This window comes from Bufo gargarizans, chromosome 5 (genome assembly GCF_014858855.1).
Source record: "Bufo gargarizans isolate SCDJY-AF-19 chromosome 5, ASM1485885v1, whole genome shotgun sequence".
NCBI classification, from domain to species: domain Eukaryota; kingdom Metazoa; phylum Chordata; class Amphibia; order Anura; family Bufonidae; genus Bufo; species Bufo gargarizans.
The window spans coordinates 475,631,072-475,658,019 of NC_058084.1; the positions used below are offsets into that span (position 1 = coordinate 475,631,072).

General features: G+C 45.5%; 1 protein-coding gene across 1 annotated transcript in view; it reads left to right on the forward strand.

Moving 5' to 3' along the window:
* The first annotated feature begins 15,395 nt into the window (after positions 1 to 15,395).
* The window catches only part of PHF14 (PHD finger protein 14), a 174,336-nt gene continuing 162,783 nt past the window's right edge, over positions 15,396 to 26,948 (forward strand). The window contains exons 1-3 of the mRNA XM_044293783.1: positions 15,396 to 15,509; positions 21,391 to 21,501; positions 25,665 to 26,326. Coding sequence (XP_044149718.1) covers position 15,509; positions 21,391 to 21,501; positions 25,665 to 26,326 — 774 coding nt within the window. The 5' untranslated portion in view covers positions 15,396 to 15,508. The remainder of the gene's footprint in view (positions 15,510 to 21,390; positions 21,502 to 25,664; positions 26,327 to 26,948) is intronic.

Consider the following 26,948-nt stretch of genomic DNA (forward strand, 5'->3'; position numbering starts at 1 on the left):
GTATCAATCAGTTGTTACTGCCTACATGAAAAAAAAAAAAAAACATCCCGTCTTAAGGCGTATCACTGGGGAGCACCACCTCCCTACAGGCGCGGCGTGTCACAGTCAGTGTGCGATCTCGCGGCATGCCGCGCATGTGCAGAAGGAGGGAAAGATGAAGCGGACACCATCTTGGAATAAGCTACCCCGCCAGCACGGCGAGCTGCAGTCTGAGTGCCAACACCCACAAGATCGCGGCATGCCACGCGTGTGCAGGAACAGGAGGAAAATCAGGAGACACCATCTTGGGATAGGTCAAACGCCAAAAAGTCTCACCTTATCCCTAATGCCACCAGCATTTAAAAAAAAACTGTATATTCCAACCAGGATATCTACAGTGAGAGATAAAATTAATCCTACAGGCAAGTATAGTTCTATTATAAAATATAATCACCGGTGATTAATAAGGTATATAAACACATCAGTGTCAATTCATATATATACATATCACAAGTGTGCAATAAATTTAATAACATCATAGTTTCACATATAGCATATTTTTCTCTTTAATTTCTCCTTTTATCTTATTTTCTTTTTTCTATCTTTCTTTATATTAGTGTTATTTATTTTGGTGTTATCTTCTGTTCCGTCATCTTATCCATCCTTCTCAATGCGCTACGGAGTCCACCCCTCCAAACGGGACATGTTCTTAAAGGAAACAAAGAAAAAGCAATGAAAAAACAATCCACAGGTGAGTTAGGAGTCCACATGATGTTATATCACTGGCACGAGCAAACGCCTAGGGAAATAGATAAATGAGTAAAATCAATAAAAAAGTAATTAAAAACAATACGGTGTCAGCAATAGTGTGATAGTAGGGGGGAACAAAATAGTTCCCGACCAGAGAGAATGATCAAAGAAATGGAGCAAACCTGTTTGTTTTCAGGCCATTCGGTGCCATAGTGTCCAGGAGATATATCCATCTGGTTACCCGTTGTGCTAGCAGCTTCTTCCAGTTGCCACCCCGTGGTGATATCAGGATCCGGTCTATGCCCTTGAACCTGAACACAGACCCATCCGAATCGTGTGATTCAAGGAAGTGTTTGGGAATAGAGAGCAATGTGTCCACATCCTCTACCTCTTTCGCCGCTTCAATTGCCAGTATATGTTCACGTACCCTCCGTTTTAAGGGTCTCGAAGTCATGCCAATATAAATCTTTCTGCATGGGCATGTTGCCCAATACACCACTCCCACAGTCATGCAAGTGATTGTGTGTGTGATGTCAACCTCCCGTGTTTTAGAGGCATTCTAAAATCGGTCTGCTCTATCGATGTTATTGCACGCCACACAATCGCCACACGGTTTACACCCCCATCTTGCACCTTTGGAGCCAAATATCCGACCCATAGTCGGTCCTGGGTAATGGCTCTTAACTAATGTATCGCGAAGATTTTTACATCTACGAGAGGCCACGGAGGGAAATTGGCCAACTATTGCAGATTGTTGAGGCTCAAGCCCTAAAATATCCCAGTATCTTCCCCAAAAGAGGACCCGCTCGATCACAGCCTGGGGGTTCGTGAGGAAGATGCGCCTCTCCTACAGCCCCAGGAACAAACTAGCATAAGAGGGCGCACAAGCCGCCCCCATTGCTGTCCCCTGGCGCTGTAGGAAAATCGCACCTTTAAAAAGAAAAAAATTATGATAGAAGACATATTCAAAAAGTTCCATCAAAAACTTCCGTCGGTCCTCATGGATCTCTGATGTACTCAGGAAGAACTCTACTGCGTCCAGACCATCAGAGTGGCGGATAGATGTATATATCGATTAGTGTTGATTACGAATATTTGAATTTCTAATTTTTATCGAGAACATCGGCACTTCGAGAATTCGCAAATATTTACAATATAGTGATATATATTCGTAATTTCGAATATTTAAGTTTTTTTTTTTTATCAGTACACATGATCCCTCCCTGCTTCTAGCTTGTGGGCCAATAAGAAGGCTGCAGTATCTTTGACTTTAGGAGTAGTGTTGATCGCAAATTTTTCAATTGTCGATTTCCACAATCAAGAAAATAATGACTGGAGATAACTAATTCTCGAATTCACGAATATATGGCGAATATTTGGCCAAATATTCGCGAAATATTATGAATTCGAATATTGCCCCTGCCGCTCAGCACTAGAGATGTTGCGAACATAAAATTTTCCGTTCGCGAACGGCAAACGCAAATTTCTACAAATGTTCGCGAACATAGACTTCTATAGGCAGGCGAATTTTAAAACCCACAGGGACTCTTTCTGGCCACAATAGTGATGGAAAAGTTGTTTCAAGGGGACTAACACCTGGACTGTGGCATGCCGGAGGGGGATCCATGGCAAAACTCCCATGGAAAATTACATAGTTGACGCAGAGTTGGATTTTAATCCATAAAGGGCATAAATCACCTAACAATCCAATTTCTTTTTGAACAACGTGGTTTAAAACATCCAGTGTGTGTATACGATCAGGTATGATGTTGTATCGATCAGGTAGTGTAAGGGTTACGCCCGCTTCACAGACATTGACAGACCAAACTCCCCTTTTAATGCACCTCAAACAGTCCATTTGCCCAACCGCAAACTCCCCATTTGTACAAGGTTGGATACCAAGCTAGCCATGTCCCGTTGATGTCATTTAAGGTTTCTTCCTCCACCCAGCCACGTACAACACCAAGGGTCCCCGAAAGGTGAATTGAATAGATTTTTCGAACGGGGAGATGGTTAAAAAAACGCTGGCCCCCTCCCCTTTGTTTGAATCCACGCCACGGTCACTGCGTCTGCGCCGTGCAATTTACTGTCACACCCGATACGAGTGGTATTTTCTGTAGTGCTATTCTCATCAGTTTAATCCCTGTTACGTCCCATATCAGGGATTGCCTTTTGTGAAAAAAAATTTAGGCCGGGTATCTTCGACTGCCTGCACAGTGACAGACCAAACTCTGATACACCAAACTGAATTGATTTTAGGAACCGGGAGATGGAAAAAGCAGCTTGGTCGGTCCTCTTACTCCCAAGTTGGGGTACTTGAAAAAACATCCAGCCGATCGCTTTTGGTCTGATCATAATGAAGCAACGGCCTTATCATTTGGGGTGTGGCAACATTGCCAACACACTCATAGAAGTGATCGCTTCATTGTGATACGCAAGCCCCTTCACCACAACAAGGTAACGATCATGAAAGGGGAATTGGCACATGTATGTGCCTTGTTTTTTGTTTTGTTTTTGCAGCCACAGTGCAGCACCAGAGGCCAGAAAAAATAGGCATGTACACATGCCTGAAAAATAATGTTATTGTTGCAGCCGCTGATGTTTTCAGTGCAGAAAGGTGACTAAAACATTGCGGCTTGAACCCTAGTTGGTGGCGGAGAATTCACGAAAGTCATCCGGTATGCAGACATTAAATACAGCAGCGTGGGGACCATTTTGAGGCCAAGGCATGTCATCAGGCCTTTTGTTAGTTAAACGTATCCCCCACTGTCAGTCCCTTCGGGATGCATGCCTCATTCATCTTAATGAAGGTGAGGTAATCAACACTTTTTTGACCGAGGCGACTTCTTTTGTCAGTGACAATGCCTCCTGCTGCAGTGAAGGTCCTTTCTGACAGGACACTTGAAGCGGGGCAGGCCAGAAGTTCTATCGCAAAACTGGGATAGTTCAGGCCACAGGTCAAACCTGCACACCCAGTAGTCAAGGGGTTCATCGCTCCTCAGAGTGTCGATATCTGCAGTTAAGGAGAGGTAGTCTGCCACCTGTCGGTCGAGTCGTTCTCTAAGGCTGGATCCCGAAGGGCTGTGGCGATGAGTAGGACTGAAAAAGCGCTGCATGTCCTCCATCAACATCACATCTGTAAAGCGTCCTGTCCTTGCCGCCGTGGTCGTGGTAGGAGGAGGATTACTTTCCCCTCTTCCCCTGTTAGATTCCCGTTGTGCTGTGACATCCCCCTTATAAGCTGTGTAAAGCATATTTTTTAGTTTGGTTTTGAACTGCTGCATCCTTTCTGACTTCCGTTAATTTGGTAACATTTCCACCACTTTCTGCTTATACCGGGGGTCTAGTAGCGTGGCCACCCAGTACAGGTCGTTCTCCTTCATCCTTTTTATACGAGGGTCCCTCAACAGACATGACAGCATGAAAGACCCCATTTGCACAAGGTTGGAGGCCGAGCTACTCATTTCCCGTTCCTCCTCCTCACTGATGTCATTGACGGTCTGTTCTTCCCCCCAGCCACGTACAACACCACGGGTCCCAGATAGGTGACAACAACGAGCACCCTGGGATGCCTGCTGTGGTTAGTCTTCCTCCTCCTCAAAGCTACATTCCTCCTCTGACTCCTCTTCCTCATACTCCTCTTGCAGCGTTGCCGCAGGTCCGGCAAGCGATGATGACAAGGCTGTTTCTGGTGGTGATGGTGACCACAACTCTTCCTCTTCCTCTTCCCGCTCATCTACGGCTTGATCCAGCACTCTTCGCAGGGCACGCTCCAGGAAGAAAACAAATGGGATGAGGTCGCTGATGGTGCCTTCGGTGCGACTGACTAGGTTTGTCACCTCCTCAAAAGGACGCATGAGCCTACAGGCATTGCGCATGAGCGTCCAGTAACGTGGCAAAAAAATTCCCAGCTCCGCAGAGGCTGTCCTAGCACCCCGGTCATACAAATACTCATTGACGGGTTTTTCTTGTTGGAGCAGGCGGTCGAACATTAGGAGTGTTGAATTCCAATGTGTCGGGCTGTCGCAAATCAAGCGCCTCACTGGCATGTTGTTTCGGCACTGAATGTCTGAAAAGTGCGCCATGGCCGTGTAGGAACGCCTGAAATGGCCACACACCTTCCTGGCCTGCTTGAGGACGTCCTGTAAGCCTGGGTACTTAGACACAAAGCGTTGTACGATGAGATTCAACACATGTGCCATGCACGGCACATGTGACAACTTGCCCAAATTCAATGCCGCCAACAAATTGCTTCCATTGTCACACACCACTTTGCCGATCTCCAGTTGGTGCAGGGTCAGCCACTGATCCACCTGTGCGTTCAGGGCGGACAGGAGTGCTGGTCCGGTGTGGCTATCTCTGCTTTCAGGCAAATCAACCCCAAGACAGCGTGACACTGTTGTATCCGGGGTGTTGAATAGCCCCTGGGGAGCTGGGGGGATTCAGTTGATGTGCAGCCAGACGCCGCAGCAGAAGAGGACTCAGCCGAGGAGGTTATGGAAGAGGATGGAGTATGAGGACTAGATGAGGTGGCAGTAGGCCTGCCTGCAAGTCGTGGCGGTGTCACCAAATCCGCTGCAGAGCCACGCATTCCATGCTTGGCAGCCGTCAGCAGGTTGACCCAATGCGCAGTGTAGGTGATATACCTGCCCTGACCGTGCTTTGCAGACCAGGTATCAGTGGTCAGATGGACCCTTGCCCCAACACTGTATGCCAGAGATGCCATGACTTCCTTTTCAATCACTGAGTAGAGGTTTGGGATTGCCTTATTAGAAAAAAAAATTCGTCCGGGTACCTTCCACTGTGGTGTCCCAATAGCGACACATTTTTTGAAGGCCTCAGACTCCACCAGCTGGTATGGTAAAAGCTGGCATGCTAAGAGTTCCGTCAAGCCAGCTGTCAGACGCCGGGCAAGGGGGTGACTCTGTGACATTGGCTTCTTACGCTCAAACATTTCCTTTACAGACACCTGACTGTGGGCAGATGAGATGGAACTGCTCAAGGCGAGAGGCGGAGTGGTGGGTGGTTGAGAGGGGGCAAGGAGGACAGCAGTGGTTGACGTGGCTGAAGATGCTGGACCAGGAGGAGGATGGTGGCTTTGAGCTTGTGTGCTGCTTCTACTCGTCATCATGTGTTGATCCCATAGGCGTTTGTGATGTGCGATCATGTGCCTTCGCAAAGCAGTTGTACCTAGGTGGGTGTTGGATTTCCCACGACTCAGTTTCTTTTGGCACAGGTTGCAAATGGCATCGCTGTTGTCAGAGGCAGACACACAAAAAAAATGCCACACTGCTGAGCTTTGCAATGACGGCATTCTGGTGGTGGCAACAGCATGCGTTGATTGGCGTGCTGTCTGGCTGACCCCGGGTGCCGATACATGCTGTCTGACTGTGCCACTAGATCCTTGCGACGACCTCCCCCTGCTTCCAACTTGTCTCCTCCTTCTCTCTGTCTCACCTTCTGAACTTTCCCCCTCTTCTTCTTCTCTTCGAGCAGGCACCCACGTGGCATCCACGGACACATCGTCATCATCAACCACTTCACTTGTATCTGACACCTCAGCAAAGGAAGCAGCAGCAGGTACATCATCATCATCATCACACCGTACGTCCATGTGTGTAATGCTGCCTGACTGAGACATATCCCTGTTATCTACATCCCCTGGCACTAATGGTTGCGCATCACTAATTTCATCCAACTGATGTGTAAATAACTCCTCTGAGGGATCAAGTGAAGCGGCTGTGGTGGCTGTGGTGGTGGCGGCGGCGGGCGGGAGAGTGGTAACTTGAGAGCAGGTGACCAAAGCTGAGCTGGAGGAGGATGGTGCGTCAAGGTTCTTAGCGGAAGCTGTTGAAGATTGGGTGTCCTGTGTAAGCCAGTCAACTATTTTCTCCGAATTTTTTGGGTTCAGAGTACATGGCCTCTGAACACTGGGCATTATTCCAGGGCCAGTGTAAATCACAGCACCACGACCACAACGGCCCCTGCGGGGTGGCCTGCCTCTGCCTGTCATTTATTTTTTTATGTGAAGTGGTACTATGCGTGCAAGGTACTGTTCCAACCTATATAAGTGGTGGGCAGTGGGCACAGTACAGTCTGTGTGGACCTGACACACACGGGCTTGCAAATGTGATTATATCACCGAAAATTTTTAAATAGAATATTTTTTTATCTGCAAGGTATTTGAGTGAATGACACCCTGTAACGTTATGAGTGCAGGCCTAGACACTAGCCAGTGGCCACAATACAGTATGTGTGGGGGCCTGACACACACATGGGCTTGCAAATGTGATTATATCACAGAAAAATGTTAAATAGAATTTCTTTTTATCTGCAAGGTATTTTCTGTCACACCCTGTATGAATGGCGTGCACACAGTGCTGTTTATGACTGAGCCTGCAGCCTCTCACACACGGGCAGCCAGGCAACTGCAATATATATATATATATATATATATAAAAAAAAAGCACACTGATGTACCAGCCCTGAAAAGGGCTTTTTGGGGTGCTGTCTGGATGCTGTCCTTACAGCAGATGAGTCTGTGGACACAGAACACTGCCCTAGCTAACGCTTTCCCTATTGAATCAGCAGCAGCACTGTCCCTCCTCTCACTGAGGAGGTGGGAGGGTCTGGGAGGGAGGGTCTGCTGCTGATTGGCTGTAATGTGTCTGCTGACTGTGAGGTACAGGGTTAAAGTTTACTCAATGATGATGTATAGGGGGCGGACTGAACATCGCATATGTTCGCCCGCAGCGGCGAACGCGAACAAGCTATGTTCGCCGGGAACTATTCGCCGGCGAATAGTTCGGGACATCACTACTCAGCACTACTAACGATTTGATATCGCATGTGGCCAAGAGCATCTCTGGTTCCAAGTGCATGTCTTCCACCCTCCTTAGCACATCCGTGGTGTCCTTCAGTTAAGATGGGAGGGTTTTCACAAGTGGGTGCAAAAATGAATCAATGTACTTATAGATGGGGTCATAGATACCATTGATCCCCGACACTATTGGCCAACCAGGGGGTCACGTGGCATTCTTGTGAACCTTGGAAAGAAGGTAGAAAGTGGGAATAGTTGGTTCATTCCTCATCAAATAAGATGATTGTTTCACAGTGATACATCCCCTTTCACAGCCCTTCATCAGTAAACTTGGTCAATGGGTTGAATGTTAATTGTCTGTATGCTTCCCTTTCATACATTGAAATGGGCCAAATGACTATGTTGCCGCCCTTATCGGCTTGCTTTATAACCACATCCTTCCAATTGTTCAGCTCCTTTATTGCCTTCCTCTCCACTACACTACAATTATCATAGTGTCTTTTCTTTGAGATCTTCTCAAATTCTCTGCTCACCATCCGCACAAAGAGGTCAATGTCAGGAAAAATGGAAAAAGGTGGAAATTTCACAGATCTAGGGATCAAGGATGCAGGAAACTCACCACCCATCTGTTCTTGCTCCTCCAGCAATGTTATTAGGTCTCCAAGCGCCTCCTGTTCAGCCAATGTGCATAGTTTAGGATCCAAATTCCTCCGGTAAACTTCTTAAAAACTTTCTAGCAAACAGGTGCAGATCCTTTTTCGGCTGAAAAACTGTCAAAGTTAGCAGTGGGGCAAAATATTAGCCCCTTACTCAAGTGTCAAGACTAGTGTTGAGCGAACTTGTGTTTTAAGTTCGGCGTCTAAAGTTCGGGTTCGGGTTATCGAAGAATCGCGTTACGGATTCTAAATTCCGTTAGGGTCCGTGTTAGCGGAATCCATAACGTGATTGTTCGATAACCCGAACTTTAGACGCCGAACTTAAAACACAAGTTCGCTCAACACTAGTCAAGACACAAGTCTAGGTTTCAGTTAACTGGTGGTTAGAGAGGTTGATTACCTGCAACACCTGATGTCCCTCATCGCGGATGTCTTGTCGCCCTTTGCGAGTCTGTCGTAATGTACCATTAGATTTACGTTTGGTGTGTCTTTTGGGGGGTCTCGTCGGTCCATATGTTGATCCGCTAGATTCACCTCCTGTAGAGGTAACTGAGGACATCGATGCCGATCTAGATCTCAATCCATGATTTTGTATCTTCCACTTATAGACTCTATCATTCTCGGCATCCGACTTATCCCTCTGAAATTTTATGCTTATAACTAGTTTAATCTGTTTCTCCCAGGAGGCGAACTGCACATCTACTGTATATAGTTTTTCTTGTGTTCTAATACTGAAATAAATTTAAAAACTTTGGAAATTGTTTTCTTTTCATCACCATATTCTGACCCCCCATAACTTTTTATGGTTATTTCTATGGAGCAGTGTGAGGGCTTATTTTTGACGGGACAATCTTTAGTTTTTATTCATAACAATTTATTAAGTATTTATGACTTTTTTATCACATCTTATTAATTTTTTAGGGAAGCGAAGTGACAAAAAAATGGCGAATTGGCCATTTAGATTTTTTTTTACGGTTAAGCCATTTGCCGTTATGTGAGAGATATTTTTACATTATACTACAAGCATTTTGGGATGCGGCTATTCTTACGATTATTTATTTTTATTTAGCGAAAGTGGGTGATTAAAATTTTGATATTTGTTATATTTTTTTATGTTAATTTATATATTTTTTTGCTTTTTTAAAGTCATCCTAGATGACTACAGAAAGCAATCATTAGATTGCTTCTACAATGCATGGCAATGGATTTCTATTGCAAGTCATTGCAGATTTACTATGTTCCTACAGAGCCTTGCCACCTGCAAGGTTCCATAGGAACTACTGCTGTGAAAGCCATTATTTCTTCAGACAGACAAGGGCTTTCGCATACAACCAATGGCTTATTCAATTGCTGTGTGGGGGAGCTGTTCAGGCCCCGGCAGGGCAGCACTCACGTTTTCTGCTCTCAGATGCCGTGGTCATAGTTGACTACGGCACAGGCTACTTTCACACTCGCGTTTGGTGCAGATCCGTCATGGATCTGCACAGACGGATCTGTTCAGATAATACAACCGTCTGCATCCGTTCAGATCCGTTTGTATTATATTTAACATAGCCAAGACGGATCCGTCTTGATCACCATTGAAAGTCAATGGAGGACGGATCCGTTTTCTATTGTGCCAGATTGTGTCATAGAAAACGGATCCGTCCCCATTGACTTACATTGTGTGTCAGAACGGATTGGCTTAGTTTGGCTCAGTTTCGTCAGACGGACACCAAAACACTGCAAGCGGTGTTTCGGTGCCCGGCTCCAAAGCGGAATGGAGACTGAACTGATGCATTCTGAGCGGATCCTTTTCCATTCAGAATGCATTAGGGCAAAACTGATCCGTTTTGGACCGATTGTGAGAGCCCTGAATGGATCTCACAAATGGAAAGCCAAAACGCCAGTGTGAAAGTAGCTTAAGAGGTTAAATGTATGCAATTGGGGTTATCGCCGATCGCAGACATTAGTGGTTATGGTGACTGCAGTGTTGGTGTGTGTGCGCCATTTTTAAACCAGCACTTCTGATTTTGAAGGGGGTTAAAAAACCTTTTTGTGTCTAGATCAGGGGTTGGCAAACTTCAAAGTTGAAGTGCTCAGTGTACAGTGAAGTATAAGAAAGTCATATAAGACAAACTGTATGTGACAGAAACCAAATAATCAGTTCCACTTACCATTCAGTGTGACCCTTGTCCTCGACTTTCCTTGCTGTGGTTCACACGATGTGACTGAGCTGGGCACAGGCCTCAGAGTGGTCTGCAGTATGTCCGCTTTATGAGGGGCAGAGGATGGCATTCATATGTGAGAAGATCTGCTTGCACAAATACATCCACCTAAAGACCGACAGCATTGCAAATGCCATCTTCTCCAAACAGTCACATTTCTCTGCGAGTCTCCTCCAGCACATGAGAAGGGACTGTAAATTTTCTTTGGATGTTTCAAATGAAGTGTGCAGCCTATCACTGCTCCTCTGAGTCCGACTAGGGGACCAGTACATGGGGACCCCACAGCCATACACTTACTGACAGTGGTGGTGGAAGGCAGCCATCACACAGTCATTTTAACTGACCAAGGACTGCCCTTCTGTCAGTAAGTGCATGGCTGGTAGGGTGGTCTCCCAAAAATAGGGGTTACCCATCACAGTGATAAGAATAAGAGCTCACCCCCATGCAAAAATGCCATCAATATCACAACCCCTCATGAGACTCACCATCTCTACCCCCCAAAGTAGTCAGACTCTTGATCCCCATCATTCTTCCATCTGCCACCAGCAACCACATTCAGACCCACCATCCTCTCCCACACAACCAAAGTAGTCAGAAGCTTGTTACTCATCGTCCTCCTATCCACCCCCAGAAATCATATGCCGACCCACCATCCTCCTCCACCCCAAAGTAGTCAGAAGCTTGTTACTCATCGTCCTCCTATCCACCCCCAGAAATCATATGCAGACCCACCATCCTCCTCCACCCCAAGCTTGATCCCCATTGTCCTCTCATTCGCCCCCAGCAATTACATGCAGGTTCACCATCCTCCCTCTCCCCCAAACTAGTCATGATGCTCGAACCCCATCCCCCCAAGATAACCTCCTCCTCGTTCTACCTGTCTCCAGCCCATTACACAGTTGTCTTATTCCAGTTGAGGCAGAGGAGTAGTGGAGGAGCAGCGAGGTAAACTGGCTACCTGCCAGTGGAGTCCCACTCTCTACTGTAGAAGCTCTTCTTTGGCAGCTAGCACTAAGGCAGGAAACATGGGGGTGGACCCAGCAGATGCGCCTTGCTTGGCGCATCTGAAGATCTTCCATTAAAGTTGCAGGCAGCGGTGCAGCTACTAACAAATGGCGAGAAGACAAGTCTTGCTGTCATTTGGCGTGCCAGTGGAACATGGCCTTGTGCCAACCCCTGGTCTAGACATTTCCGTTACATACTTGTTATGGTGCCCCTGCTGATTTTCTCTCAGAACGTCCACTGAATGCAACCAGTGCTGGTGGTCAAACATGCTCGGTTGCTGACTTCCATTCTCCCTGATCATCTTGTTCTGCTATTGCAGTTTTCCAATGTTATGCAAAGCATACCCTTTTAAGGACCAAGCCATTTTTGATCTTTCCCTTGGCTGGATGAATATGATACACACATATTACTCACTGCCTATAGAAGAACGCCTCTTTGAAGTGTCATATATGACGTGTGCAGTATTATTGTTAGGATAGACGCCATTACAACATGGCGACGATAACCAGATGTTTACATTAGTTCACATTCCAAAGTAGTGCACAGTGCGCAGATGCTAGAGTGTTATCTCTTCTTCCTTTTGAGCCAATGAAATAATGCCTGGGCCTCAGAAAGTACTGCCCTTTTCTGAAGATGTATATACCGCTTACTTTCTGTAAAAAGTAGAGATTGCATTGACCATCTATGTGTCAGCGTCTAGTCTCTCAGCCACGCGTGGATATTAACCCCTGGGGGGTACCTTGATTTGGAGCACTAGAGTATATCTTAAAGGCTCTAATTAAAAGCCGCTTTGTCAATATAATATTAAATATAGTATTAAAAACTGAAGGTTTGATTTATGATTATTATTATGTCCCATTCCTTTTGGTCCCTTAACAAGTGGGAGGCACAGATGCAAACTGCTGTAATTCCTGCACCGTTCACCTGATTTGGATGTAAATACCCTCAAATTAAAGCTGACAGTCTGCAGGTAAAGCACATCTTGTTTGTTTCATTTCAAATCCATTGTGGTGGTGTATAGAGCCCAAAATGTCCCAATATTTATGGACCTGACTGTATATTGGAACTAGTGGGGGCACTACAGCGGGACATTAGAGCCACTGGGAGCACTATGGTTATAATATACTAGGGTACTGTAGGGACACCCGATACCCCTGCCGATCAGCTGTTTGAGGAGATGGCGTGTGCTGTGCGCACGTGCCGTCTCCCTTCTCTCTTTCTGCTCACCGCTGTATGTCTATGGAACAGCAGCAGTGAACAGCACGCGCCGCTTGCTCAAACAGCTAATCGGCGGGGGTGTCAGGTGTCTTACGTCAGACTGTGTTTGTTTTTAGTACATTATTACAAGATTTGGGGCCCCACTTTTGATTTTGCCCAGGGCCACATTTTGTCTAAAACCGGCCCTGGTCCCAAGCAGCACATCACTGCTGGGTCACATGCCACGTGGGAAAACATCACTGCTGAGGTCATTGAATGGCTGCAGCGGTGCACGTTACCCTGTCCATATGTTTACATGCTGAGTGCTTTCCGGAGGAGGAGGTGAGTGCATTTGCTATATTTTTGTTGTGCACTTTACGGGGCACATTGAAAAAGGGGTTAAAAAGTGAAACCCCTTTTAAGATTAAAAGTGACTGTTCTTGGTATTGCGGCCCAGGCCCATGAATGTGGCTGAGCTACACATAGGCCAGGTGACCGATAAAAGTGACATCAGATATCGATGAACTATCCTGAGAATAGGTCACAAATATTATACTCTGCAAAACCCCTTCAAGGACCAAAATATATATTTTTAAATTTTTGCATTCTGTCAGTCATAACTTTTGCATGTTTAAAGAGTTTATTCAGTTTTGGGGGCCTTCAAAGGGGTTTTCCGTGACTTCAGTATCTGATCGATGGGGAAAACTAAATAAAGTGCAAAAAGTATAAAGGACAGAATCAGTTGCCTATCTTGTGTCTCGTCCAGGATGGCGCCAACCCCGACGCGCGTTTCGGCGGACCTTCGATCTGATATTGATGACATCACGAGGATAGGTCGTCAGTATTGTACTCCCAGAAAACCCTTTCATAAGGGTTGTCAAAGTTATATAAATACTTGGGCAACCCCTGTAAACCTAAAATAACAAATGAATGTATATACTCGCTGGTTTTCGCCTATGCTTCTTCTTACTGCTGCTCTTTGTTTTTCTGGCTGCAGTGGTGATCATCTGTGCACACAGGTCACCGCTGCAGCCAATCACTGGCCTTAGCAGAGAGACAGCGATTGGCCGCAGTGGTGACGTGTGAACGGAACGTCACTACTGCAGCCAAATAGATGACATCAGCAGCAGGAGAAACAGAACGCAGTGCCCAAAGACACAGGGAAGAAAACAGCTGAGCATCAACCATTTATTATTTTAGTCCATTTGCAGGTGATGCCTGAATTTTTATATAATGCAGACAACCCCTAGGAGTTGTCGGGGTTCAGAGCTGAACCCGGACTTAACCCCTTCTTCTCTGAGTGGAGCATCAGAGTATTTTATGCTCCGATGTTCCTCGGAGGCTTCCACCTAGCAGTGAGCCCGTTGAAGTCTCCGGCACTAATAGGCGGTCTATAGTGCTGCCCTACGCTGTTTTAAAGGCTAGGGAAGCGCTAAAGACCACCCATAAGTGCCAGCGACGTCAACGGGCTCACTGCTAGGTGGAAGCCTCCGCCTAGCATACCCATGCTGAGACCCGGTATGTCACCGGAGGTAAAGAAAAAGCCCTTGCTCTGCAAGATGCAGCACATGGCAAGGGGGAGCGTCGGAGCATAAAATACTTCAATGCTCTGAGGGGTTGAACCCTGAAACAACCCCTTTTAGTGGCTATGAATGGCCTGGAAACTACGCATAGGAGACATTGAAAATTCATTGCCAGATACCACCGGGTACTGTGCTGAGAGGGTGCTGCTGTTTATGTAGGACTGTTCTGTGACTGAGAGACTCGACTGAGCTGTAATCAACAAGATTTGGCGCCTCTTTGTCAGTAAAGAGAAGACATTTTACCTGCGCCATCTCCTCCGTGTCTGCGATATTGTGTTGGGGAATCAACTTCCTCCCTCGACCCCACATGACAAGTCCACAGGGTTCTGGCCTGTATGTAAGGCTCCGTTCGCATCACGTTTACGGCCTCCGTGTAAAGTATACCATGCTTATCTACTATGCAGCTGGTAAATTCAGCCCAAACAGGATAGGGCTGCAAATTCAATGGCGGGGATTGCACAAGCCTAACCCATTATCAGCCCAAATGTGCAGGGACTGTCTCTGAAAATTAGGGCCAGTCCTTGCAAATTTGGGACTGTTGGTGGCCATGTTAGATATGTGGGGACACATACGTAATACAGATGCCTCTGATGTCTACCATACTGGTATATACCAAGTCCATTGGGCTAACGTGCAGCGTGTACGTCAGACGCACGTACAAATGTGATGTGAACATAGTTATATGCCATCATTGCTAAAACCTAGGTATTCCTGACACATTTATGGCCCCAGAAACTGTCACACGAATTAAAGGTGAACTCTAGATTGGTTACTATGGACAACAAGGACATGTATTTGGAGGCGACACTTTGATAAGTGATATCCATTGTGACTGCGGTTGCTCTTTCACCTCCACAGTGGCACCGAGAGAAGGCAGGCAGCCAGTGACAGTGATTTATATACTCTACAGAGCAAAATAAAACTACTCCCCGTGAAAAAATGCCACATTAGCTCCGCAATTAAGAATAATAAACAGTTTTATAAAAACTAATAATGAAACAGGAATTTGCACTTTTCAATCAGTGACTACCACTGGAAAGAGCGCCTTGCCCTTCTTGAAAGATGGCTGCGCAGCAGAAGAACCCACGGAGAGCTCTGCGCTCCAGCTGACGATTTGTTTTTGTTTTTCCGCATCACGTGCTCCAACGCCGCCCTTCGGATTGGATGGTAGTCGCACGTGACGCCGTACGTCGCGGGGAGGGGCGGCGCCTGCGCGGTGGCTCGGCCGATGTCTGGTCCCATTGTGCTGTGTATTAGAGTGTGTGGCCGGCTTTCTGCTGTTACCTGTGTGTTGTGACGTCCGGCCCTGCAAGTGAGTGCGATACCGCAGACGCGTCACCGCCCGCCGCCGCCGTGCACACATTCATATATCATGTAATCATCTACCTACATGCGTGATACATACATGCCCGGGTCACGTGATCAGCTGCACACAGGATGAGTAGTGTCCTGTGGACATGGAGCAGCTGCCCTCATGTGATGCATGTAGATCGTGTGTAGGAGACAGGCTGTATGGGATAATCTGTCAATCCTTGTCCTGCTGCATAAGTGACTGGGGTATGTGATAAATGGCGCACACGTGACTGGGGTATGTGATAAATGGTGCATACGTGACTGGGATATGTGATAAATGGCGCATACGTGACTGCGGTATGTGATAAATGGCGCACACACACACACGTGACTGGGGTATGTGATAAATGGTGCATACGTGACTGGGGTATGTGATAAATGGCGCATACGTGACGGGTATGTGATAAATGGCGCATACGTGACGGGTATGTGATAAATGCTGCATACGTGACTGGGGTATGTGATAAATGGCGCATACGTGACTGGGGTATGTGATAAATGGCGCATACGTGACGGGTATGTGATAAATGGCACATACGTGACTGGGGTATGTGATAAATGGCGCATACGTGACTGGGGTATGTGATAAATGGCGCATACGTGACGGGTATGTGATAAATGGCGCATACGTGACGGGTATGTGATAAATGGCGCATACGTGACTGGGATATGTGATAAATGGCACGTATGTGACTGGGGTATGTGATAAATGGCGCACACGTGACTGGGGTATGATAAATGGCGCATACGTGACTGGGGTATGTGATTTATGTTGCCTCTGTGTGATGAATGATTGGCGTGATATATGACACATACTGTATGCGGCGTGTGATATGTCTCCATGTCTTTGGTATGTGATAAATGGCGCATACATGACTGGGGCATATGATATATGCTGCTTACTGTATGTAACATGTGATACATGGGGCCTACATCTCAGGGGTATGTGATGTAGTGTTGCTTGCAGGTCTGGGACATGTGATCTCTAGCACATACATGACTATCTCTTGTGATCTAGGACACTTAGACGTTCTGTACGGTTCAGATCCGTGCAGAGGATGTGATATTTACCCCTGTGGCTTCTTTGCGTCGTTTCAACAGGATTTCTCTAGACCGGATGCAATTGTAACAAATCTACAGCTGTGAGAAATATCGGGTCTGTGGAGGTCACTGGTCTTTAGTCTCCGGATAGAGATGAGAATGTTTGAATCCATTGACAGCAAACGACCTTTGTACACGTGGCGCCTGATGGTGCATGGTGACCCCGGTATAAATTGGGGTGCAGTATGGGGCGGCTTATACTCCTTTATTACGCTGCATTCTATAATATGGCCGTGGTCACCTCTGTGGTCCGCTTTTAGTATCGTAATAATAACGCAGAGGTGTCTTCAATTACTTTTTAGGAACATCTGTATACTGTGCATGTTACTATTCAGTGCCTTGCGAAAGTATTCACCCCCTTGATGTTTCTCCTGTTTTTGTTGCATCAGAACCTGGAAGTAAAATGGATTTTAATTTAGATTTTATGTAAAGGATCTGACAAAACAGTCCAAATAGTTACAGTGGACTGAAACTAAATTACTCAGAAGTCGTGGGTGACTATGAGCTCCCTGATAAAGGTCCAACCAAGTTACTTCAGAGGTCACATCATTAGGAAAAATACACCCGTTCTGAGAGACCCCCGAGACTGCAACATGAAGATCAAGGACCCCCCCCCCCCCAGATAATCAGAGAAGATGGAAGGATCTGTCTATACGAACCCAAGCCGTACACGCCACAGAGGAGATGGAAAGATCTGACCATAGGACACTATAGGCCGTATGCTCCACACAGGAGATGGAAGAATCTGTCCATAGGACCACTATAAGCCGTGTCCTCCACACAGGAGATGGAAGGATCTGTCCATAGGACACTATAAGCCGTGTCCTCCACAGAGGAGATGGAAGAATCTGTCCATAGGACACTATAAGCCGTGTCCTCCACAGTGGAGATGGAAGAATCTGTCCATAGGACCACTATACGCCGTGTCCTCCACAGTGGAGATGGAAGAATCTGTCCATAGGACCACTATACGCCGTGTCCTCCACAGTGGAGATGGAAGAATCTGTCCATAGGACCACTATACGCCGTGTCCTCCACAGTGGAGATGGAAGAATCTGTCCATAGGACCACTATACGCCGTGTCCTCCACAGCGGAGATGGAAGAATCTGTCCATAGGACCACTATACGCCGTGTCCTCCACAGCGGAGATGGAAGAATCTGTCCATAGGACCACTATACGCCGTGTCCTCCACAGAGGAGATGGAAGAATCTGTCCATAGGACCACTATACGCCGTGTCCTCCACAGCGGAGATGGAAGAATCTGTCCATAGGACCACTATACTCCGTGTCCTCCACAGCGGAGATGGAAGAATCTGTCCATAGGACCACTATACGCCGTGTCCTCCACAGCGGAGATGGAAGAATCTGTCCATAGGACCACTATACGCCGTGTCCTCCACAGCGGAGATGGAAGAATCTGTCCATAGGACCACTATACGCCGTGTCCTCCACAGCGGAGATGGAAGAATCTGTCCATAGGACCACTATACGCCGTGTCCTCCACAGCGGAGATGGAAGAATCTGTCCATAGGACCACTATACGCCGTGTCCTCCACAGCGGAGATGGAAGAATCTGTCCATAGGACCACTATACGCCGTGTCCTCCACAGCGGAGATGGAAGAATCTGTCCATAGGACCACTATACGCCGTGTCCTCCACAGCGGAGATGGAAGAATCTGTCCATAGGACCACTATACGCCGTGTCCTCCACAGAGGAGAGGGAAGCATATGTCCATAGCAGAGGTTGCGCTACATTTTTTTTGTGGAAGAGAAAAATACTCCTCTTACCATTTTTCACGAGTTTGAAAGTTGCAGTAATTTAAATACAGAATACGTAGGCTTACACTTGTTCACATCTGCGTTGGAGGCTCAGTTCGGGGCCTTTGTTGCGGATTCTGGTTCAGGTTATTGGTGAGGTGCAAAGCTCAAAATCTATCTGCGGTTGATTCCTTGAGCCAGTGGTGTCCTTCCTGTGTCTTTTCAGTAGCTGCGAAACTACAAAACCTATCGTGCTGGTTGTAGGGTTAGAGCAGCTCTATGTCAGAAACCGCTTTCTTAACTGCAGAGAATAACCATTTATCACCTATTCACTGGGTGGGTGATGATTACTAGATCAGTGGGGATCGAGCTGCTGTGGCTCTTGCCGATCTCTGGCCACAAGACCACAGCTGGGAGTTGTTTGAATGGAATGGTGGTCGACCATCCTGTTGTTCCATTCAAAGTCTATGGCACCGATGAAGACTATTAAGGATTTAAAGGGGTTGTCTCATCATGGACAATGGGGGCATATCGCTAAGATATGTCCCCATTGTCTTATAGGTGCGGGTCCCTCTGCTTGGACCCGCACCTATATCGAGAACGGAGCCCCACAAGTTAAGGAGAGCACATTGCGCATGCGCGCCCCTCGCTCCCATTAATTTCTATGGGGCCGACGGAAATAGCCGAGCCAGCGCTTGGCTATTTTTGCCGGCCCCATAGTAAATGAATGAAGGGTGGCTGCGCATGCGCAGTGCACCCTCCACTTGCGGGGCTCTGTTCTCGATATAGGTGCGGGTCCCAGCGGTTGGACCCTCGCTTAACTAGGGCTTGTTACCTATCTAGTGAACAAAAATTGCTTCTGTTCAAGCTTTATTACGAACATCATCTGGGAGAGGATATTTAAATGAAGTGTAATGACTTGATGCACGAGGCACTGTAAAAAACCTCCTTTCTTATAGTATGAATGCTGTTTCTGTTCTCTCTGGTGGACCTTGAGCATCATGTAGGCAGAGCATACTGTATGGCTTTGCATGTAGCATTTACGTCAGCCCTAACCACTTGGCTCTTCCCATCGTCTGTTGACCCATTACTCATATATTGTATTTTCATTAATAAAACAACTTTTATTAATTTTTTATTTTTATTATGCGTTAAATGGGTTCTCCGAGAATTTGATATTGATGGCTTATTCTTAAGATAGGTCATCAATATCAGATTGGCGGGGGTCTGACTCCCAGGAACCCCCTCCGATCAGCTGTTCGAAGGCGCTTAGACCTCTTCCTAGGCCAGTGACATCACAGTACTTTTTACATTCTCATTCTAGTGCAAGGGGTTGAGTTGCACCTTTACAATGGACAGCGCTGTGGTTGGTGGTAAGTTGTGAAGAGACCACAGTGCCCACCGGCCATCAATATCAAATTTTTGGATAACCCTTTAATTTGCCTAACTGACTATGCAGTGACGCATGTGCAACCTCTAACATGAGTACAGTGTATGTAATATCTGTGATACAGTGTTAAGAGCATCCACCAAAATGGGAAAATCCCCCCCCCCCCCCCCCAAAAAAAGCGACCCCTTGAATTGTCTTCTTCCGTCAGTTGTTTCTTCAGTGTCCATGATGAGTAAGTCCATTGGATCCCAGGATTTTACAGTTGTGCATCAGTCTCCGTCAGATCAACTGCAGAACCAAAAAACACAACTTTTAGCCTAACCTCACTGCTTTACTAGTGAAATTTAAGACCTTCTGAACTAATGCGTTTCAGACCTTTAGTCTTTACCCTGTCACAAGAGATGGGGTGTCTACAATAAACCTGGGCTTAGAACTCATACCATGACAGGCCTATGAGTAAGAGGGGCCCAGCTCAACTCTGTTCTCTCATTCCCATGGGCTGTGTGATCCTATAAAGGGCACCCTCACCATGCCGCCATTGCAGTAGGCAACTGAGGAGGTAACCGATGGTTATTCCACCCTTCTCCCTCTACCGTCTGTGTCTCTACCTTCAAACAAAGAAAGTATGCACCATTTGGCGCACAACTGAAAAATTTAGGAGCCACCAAATAAGTTTCTAGAGTTGGGGTGATCTGTTCTACTGGCAAAAAGTTAAGTAATTGGGTATGACTTTCAGGAGAGGGAGGACTGAATGGAGTTGAACGTAATACTAAGGCACATCCACTATACAATGTACGGTGCTGTGCTTGGTTAGCTGCAAGAAGGCTGCGGCACTAACAGGTGCCTTTTGGTGGGAGTCGTGGGTGTAGGACCCCCACCGATCAGATACTGATACTGTCCTTAGGATAGGTCATCAGTATCAAAATCCAGGAAACCTCTTTAAGGTTTGTGCTATGACCATGACCTTGGGGGCATGTGGATATCATACAAAGGAGTCACTCAGTAGCTCCCATTTTGTGGCACATGTGGATGACCACCGTGTAATACCACTTTTCCCCTGTAGTGGCCACTGCCAGGGATATTTATAGCCAGCTGCAACTTCTTCTGGTGATCACTACTGATTCAGAAGCCAAACTTGAACTGATCTGCCAGATAACAGGGTTGCCTTTGTGAAACAACTCCTAAATCTAGGTGAAGGTGCAGTTTACTATTTAGGAGTCTAGAAAATGTGTGTAATAGAAGCCGTACTGGTTGCCATCCTGAGATTTTCCAGAAACCAAAACTGTTTTACGACTTGTTGGAAGAGGACATCTCAAGAACTTGCATTTTGTAAGTGGCAATGCTCTTTAATGCTGTTTTTTGTTTATCTGTCATTTTTTAATACCCCCATGGTGATAGCCCTTAAAATGACGTGTCAGCATAGAGAAATAGATCGATATGACTGCTCTCGAGCAATGGTGGTGTCCTTGTTTCTATAATATTTATTATGAATTAGGTAATATTATTGGACGCCACTCAATCCATTAAAGAAATAATAAAATAAAATAAAAAACACCAAAAATTTCCAAAAAAACAACTTTCGTTACAGTGGACCGGAGTTCGAAAAGACGACAAGTGAAGCCTTTGGCAGCCTCCCTTCTTGAAGCATTGGATTATGATAGCTCAGATGACAGTGATTTTAAAGTTGGAGATGCCTCAGGTATTTTTCTAAAACATTTTTTTCTAAAAATTTGTACATTATGTTTTGCTTGGTAACAATTCATATTATGACAATTTTTTCAGATTACCGTGATTTATAAAAAATTGTCATGTCCTAAAAGACCTATTTTGGGTCGGTGTGGTGTAAGTCAGCGGTTTACAAGGGCGTTTACGTTCTTGTAAGCTTGTGGAGCCTACACTGTCCTGATGCTGACACTGTATATACCCGGGCTATCATTTCTTGCCAAAACTTTCATGTCTGCCTAATTATAAAGTTATCTGACATATGTTTTCTGCTGTGCTTTGTGGTTGAGCATGCTGTGGTGCATTTATATCACTGTAGTAAGGGTGAAACTGGAATGGGACCCCAAACAATTCCCAAATCAAATGGACCGTGGACCTCGGTATTTCCCCAGAACCCTACAACAGTGTGTGGAGATTCCTGCGTCTTGTACTCTAGAAGACTGTTCTTCAGATACAGCATTTATATCAATGAAGTCCACCTCCCTGATCTTTGTCTCTGCTGACATCTGCCTTGAAAGAGAGTCAGGAAGCCCCCAACACACATTCGGGTCCTCTTTTGCAGATTCATTGGGTGATTGGTAGTAGCTTTATACATCATTAACCTGGTCCATTGACCCGATCCTTGACCTGTTTAAAAAGGATCCTTAGATGGTCGTCCAGTCTTGCGGTGAATTTAATGGAATGTGAATGGCCAACTTAAGGTCCGTTTTGCTCTATTAGGTGAAGGCAGTCTATACAGTACACCTTACTTTCTGATGGATGGATGTATGACGGAAAATACACAATGGTAGACCCTACATATATAAAGCCTAAACTTTTACTTGTCCGCCCGTACTCGCCCTTACACACCCAGGAACCCTGACTTTCCACCAAGCAAAGCATGACCCTTTCCCATACTGCCTTTTTGAATTTGGAGATTTTTTTTCTGAGTAGGAGAGCTGTTGCCGTGAATTGTAGTGCAGGCAGCTTGTTACAGAGCAGGAGGAGCTGAGCAGATTGATATCTCGTTTTAAAGGAAAAGATTCAGCAAAATGTATATATATTTTTTTCATTTAAGTCTCTGCTTTCTTAGGAGTCCAGTGGGTGGTCCTGCCAAGTAGGACCACCTACATGACTCCTTATCACCTAAAGAGTAAAATAACAAGTTATCCTAAAGCTTTTCCCATATAACTTTACAGTCGCAAGTAAAAGTATGTGAACCCTTTGGAATGATATGGATTTCTGCACAAATTGGTCATAAAATGTGATCTGATCTTCATCTAAGTCACAACAATAGACAATCACAGTCTGCTTAAACTAATATCACACACAGAATTAAATGTCACCATGTTTTTATTGAACACACCATGTAAACATTCACAGTGCAGGTGGAAAAAGTATGTGAACCCTTGGATTTAATAACTGGTTGAACCTCCTTTGGCAGCAATAACTTCAACCAAACGTTTCCTGTAGTTGCAGATCAGACGTGCACAACAGTCAGGAGTAATTCTTGACCATTCCTCTTTACAGAAATGTTTCAGTTCAGCAATATTCTTGGGATGTCTGGTGTGAATCGCTTTCTTGAGGTCATGCCACAGCATCTCAATCGGGTTATGGTCAGGTCTCTGACTGGGCCACTCCAGAAGGCGTATTTTCTTCTGTTTAAGCCATTCTGTTGTTGATTTACTTCTATGCTTTGGGTCGTTGTCCTGTTGCAACACTCAGCTTCAGCTGGTGGACAGATGGCCTTAGGTTCTCCTGCAAAATGTCTTGATAAACTTGGGAATTCATTTTTCCTTCGATGATAGCAATCCATCCAGGCCCTGACGCAGCAAAGCAGCCCCAAACCATAATGCCCCCACCACCATACTTCACAGTTGGGATGAGGTTTTGATGTTGGTGTGCTGTGTGCTGTGCCTCTTTTTCTCCACAGATAGTGTTGTGTGTTTCTTCTAAACAACTCAACTTTGGTTCCATCTGTCCACAGAATATTTTGCCAGTGCTGCTGTGGAACATCCAGGTGCTCTTGTGCAAACTGTAAACGTGCAGCAATGTTTTTTTTGGACAGCAGTGGCTTCCTCTGTGGTATCCTCCCATGAAATCCATTCTTGTTTAGTGTTTTACGTATCGTAGATTCGCTAACAGGGATGTTAGCATATGCCAGATACTTTTGTAAGTCTTTAGCTGACACTCTAGGATTCTTCTTCACCTCATTGAGCAGTCTGCGCTGTGCTCTTGCAGTCATCTTTACAGGAAGGCCACTCCTAGGGAGAGTAGCAGCAGTGCTGAACTTTCTCCATTTATAGACAATTTGTCTTACCGTGGACTGATGAACAGCAAGGCTTTTGGAGATACTTTTATAACCCTTTCCAGCTTTATGCAAGTCAACAATTCTTAATCGTAGGTCTTCTGAGAGCTCTTTTGTGCGAGGCATCATTCACATCAGGCAATGCTTCTTGTAAAAAGCAACCCCAGAACTGGTGTGTGTTTTTTATAGGGCAGGGCAGCTGTAACCAACACCTCCAATCTCATCTCATTGATTGGACTCCAGTTGGCTGACACCTCACTCCAATTAGCTCTTGGAGATGTCATTGGTCTAGGGGTTCACATACTTTTTCCACCTGCACTGTGAATGTTTACATGGTGTGTTCAATAAAAACATGGTAACATTTAATTCTTTGTGTGTTATTAGTTTAAGCAGACTGTGATTGTCTATTGTTGTGACTTAGATGAAGATCAGATCACATTTTATGACCAATTTTTGCAGAAATCCATATCATTCCAAAGGGTTCACATACTTTTTCTTGCAACTGTATATCAATCTGCTCAGCTCCTTCTGCTGTATAACATACAGACCGTAACGCATGTCCATGGTGGTTTTTTTCAATTTCATAAGTTAGTGGAAACTTCAAGGACAACACTAATGCAGAGCTTGAAGAAGATCCCTCCTCCTTTAATTTGAAATATCACCTATCCTAACATAGCTCCCACAGATTTGTTATCGCCCACATCCTATCGCAACACGGCATATAAATTAGACGTAGGCAAATCTGTCAAGATTTGGTTCGTTTTTAGGTTTGCCTAATTTTTTAAAAAAATTTGGTCCAGACACAAATCGATTCTGCTGGAACCAAAATGAGAGAGAGAGAGAGACTTTGTGGAGGACTTTTTCTTTTCTTTGTCTCTCTTTCTCTGTCTCTCAATTTGCCTGAAACAAATCACAAAAAAATTTAGTTTGAATCTGAACTTTTTGGGAAATACAGGACTAATTCTGAACCGGTACAAATAATTCTCTCATCCTTAGTATAAATATATACACGTATTGTAGGTGCGTGAATTAGATGAATAATGTTAAAGAAAAAACATGGCAGAATGTTTTTTTTGCTCCCCCCAAACGAGACTAACTTAATGAAATACTAGTGTGTGTGTGTATATGTATGTATGTATGTATGTGTGTGTATATGCTAAAATGCTGCATTGATGCAAAAATAAGAATGGCGGTAGGAAATTTTTTTTTCTTTTATTTATTAGAATTTTTTGTTCTGAAGGCCAAAAATGACTTAGAGGTTTTCCAGGATTTAAATACTGGTGGCTTGTCCTGATAGGCCATTAATATCTGATCGATGGGGGTCCAGTTCCCCACAGCCCTACCTATCAACTGTTCTGCAGTGGCTCCAGTGATGGAACTTCACAGCTGCATCCATTTTGTAGTGGATGGAATCGGTTACTGAAACACTTTTCCTATTGAAGATACTGTAAAACAGCTGATACGACAGGGGTGCAAGCTGGTTGGACCTCTGCCAATCAGATATTAACGGCCTATCCTAAGGATAGACCATGAATATCAAGATCACAGAAAACCCCTATGCGACTCCCCATTCAAAGTCAGAGATAGCTGAGTACAGCGGGTACCTTTTACAACTGGAATCTAGTTGGTTTGGGCCCCCAGTATAGTTATGGTAGTCTCCATTAAACCCCTTCAATCCTGGAATCCCCAAGTAGGTATCTCGTTGAGGGACATTTTGAAAACTGGTTTGGCTATTAGAACCTTACCAATTCCAACCTCCAATACAGCGATGCGCGTTATGAGTTTATTCTTTACCAATCTTGTATGGCTTTATCCTCTACTTTTCGGACATTGTGTATGTGTTTTATTTGCAGATTCTGAAGGCAGCGCCATTGGTAGCGATGATGAGTCAAAAGACAGCGGTGAATGCTCTGGCACTGACTCAGAAGACAACTTAAAGGAGGAAGAGATGTCGATTGTTGTCCCTAAAGAAGAAGAAAGGAGGGCCCTCAAACAAGAAGATGCCGCTACAGGTTACCAAAGGAATGAAGACAAAGCTACAGATGAGCAGCCCACGAAAGACTACACAAAGAAAGACGAGACTGACAAACAACAGAAGAAGAAGGAGAGACCTCCCGAGGCCGACGTTGCTACTGACGAGCAAGCAAGTGAACCCAAGAAATGGAACCTCCGAAGGAACCGTCCACTGCTGGACTTCATCACCATGGAAGAGTTAAACGCGATGGACGACTATGACAGCGAAGATGACAATGATTGGAGACCCACAGGAGGCAGGAGGAAAGGAAAATCTTCTACCGGGGAGGGCAGCGATGGAGAGGATGATGAAGAAGAAGAAGAAGAAGAAGATGGGAGCGAAGATGAATCAAATCACCAAGCCGGCAATAAAGACGACAGCTGCAGTTCAAGCGACGACGAAAGGAAGAAGAAAAAAATCAAGATTCCCAGTAGGAACAGCGGTGATGATGAGGAGCTGACGAATGACAGCTTGACATTGTCTCAAAGCAAAAGTAATGAGGTAATTTATAAAGTGTCCTGACAGGTTCATCAAGATGTGAGGAGCTATAGAGAGCCGATCCTTTTATTATTACCTGGTTATCCTTTATAGTCACTGAAGGTTTCAGCTTTCCATCTTAAAATTACCAATTGTCTGCCTGATAAAAAAATTTAAAAATGCAAAGGGAAGATAACTTACCTGCTTCCCCGCGCTGGCTGCTTCTACTGCAGGCCTGCGATGCTCCGCTGGGCTCCCTCACTGTCAACACCCAGTTTGACATTGCCAAATGGTCACATGACGCAAGGGGAGACAGACACCGTCACAGCCTTCGGTCGGCTGCCGCGATGTCAAACCGGATGTTGACATTGATGGAGCCGAGCATCGCAGGAGAAGGAGTGGGGAGCCTGTGCCCTGAATCAGGTAAGTCCTCTTCCCTTTACAGGTTCGGCAGAATGAGGGGGGGAAGGTTGCCAAAACCCTCCAAATCTTGCACAACCCCTTTTAAAGTGGTCTATGATGTGGAGAAAGTTCATACAAGCCACTTACTAATGTATTGGGATTGTCCACATTGCTACTTTTTTTTGGCCTGGATTCATTTCTCCATCACATTATACACTGCTTTTTTTTTTGTCCATGGTTACGA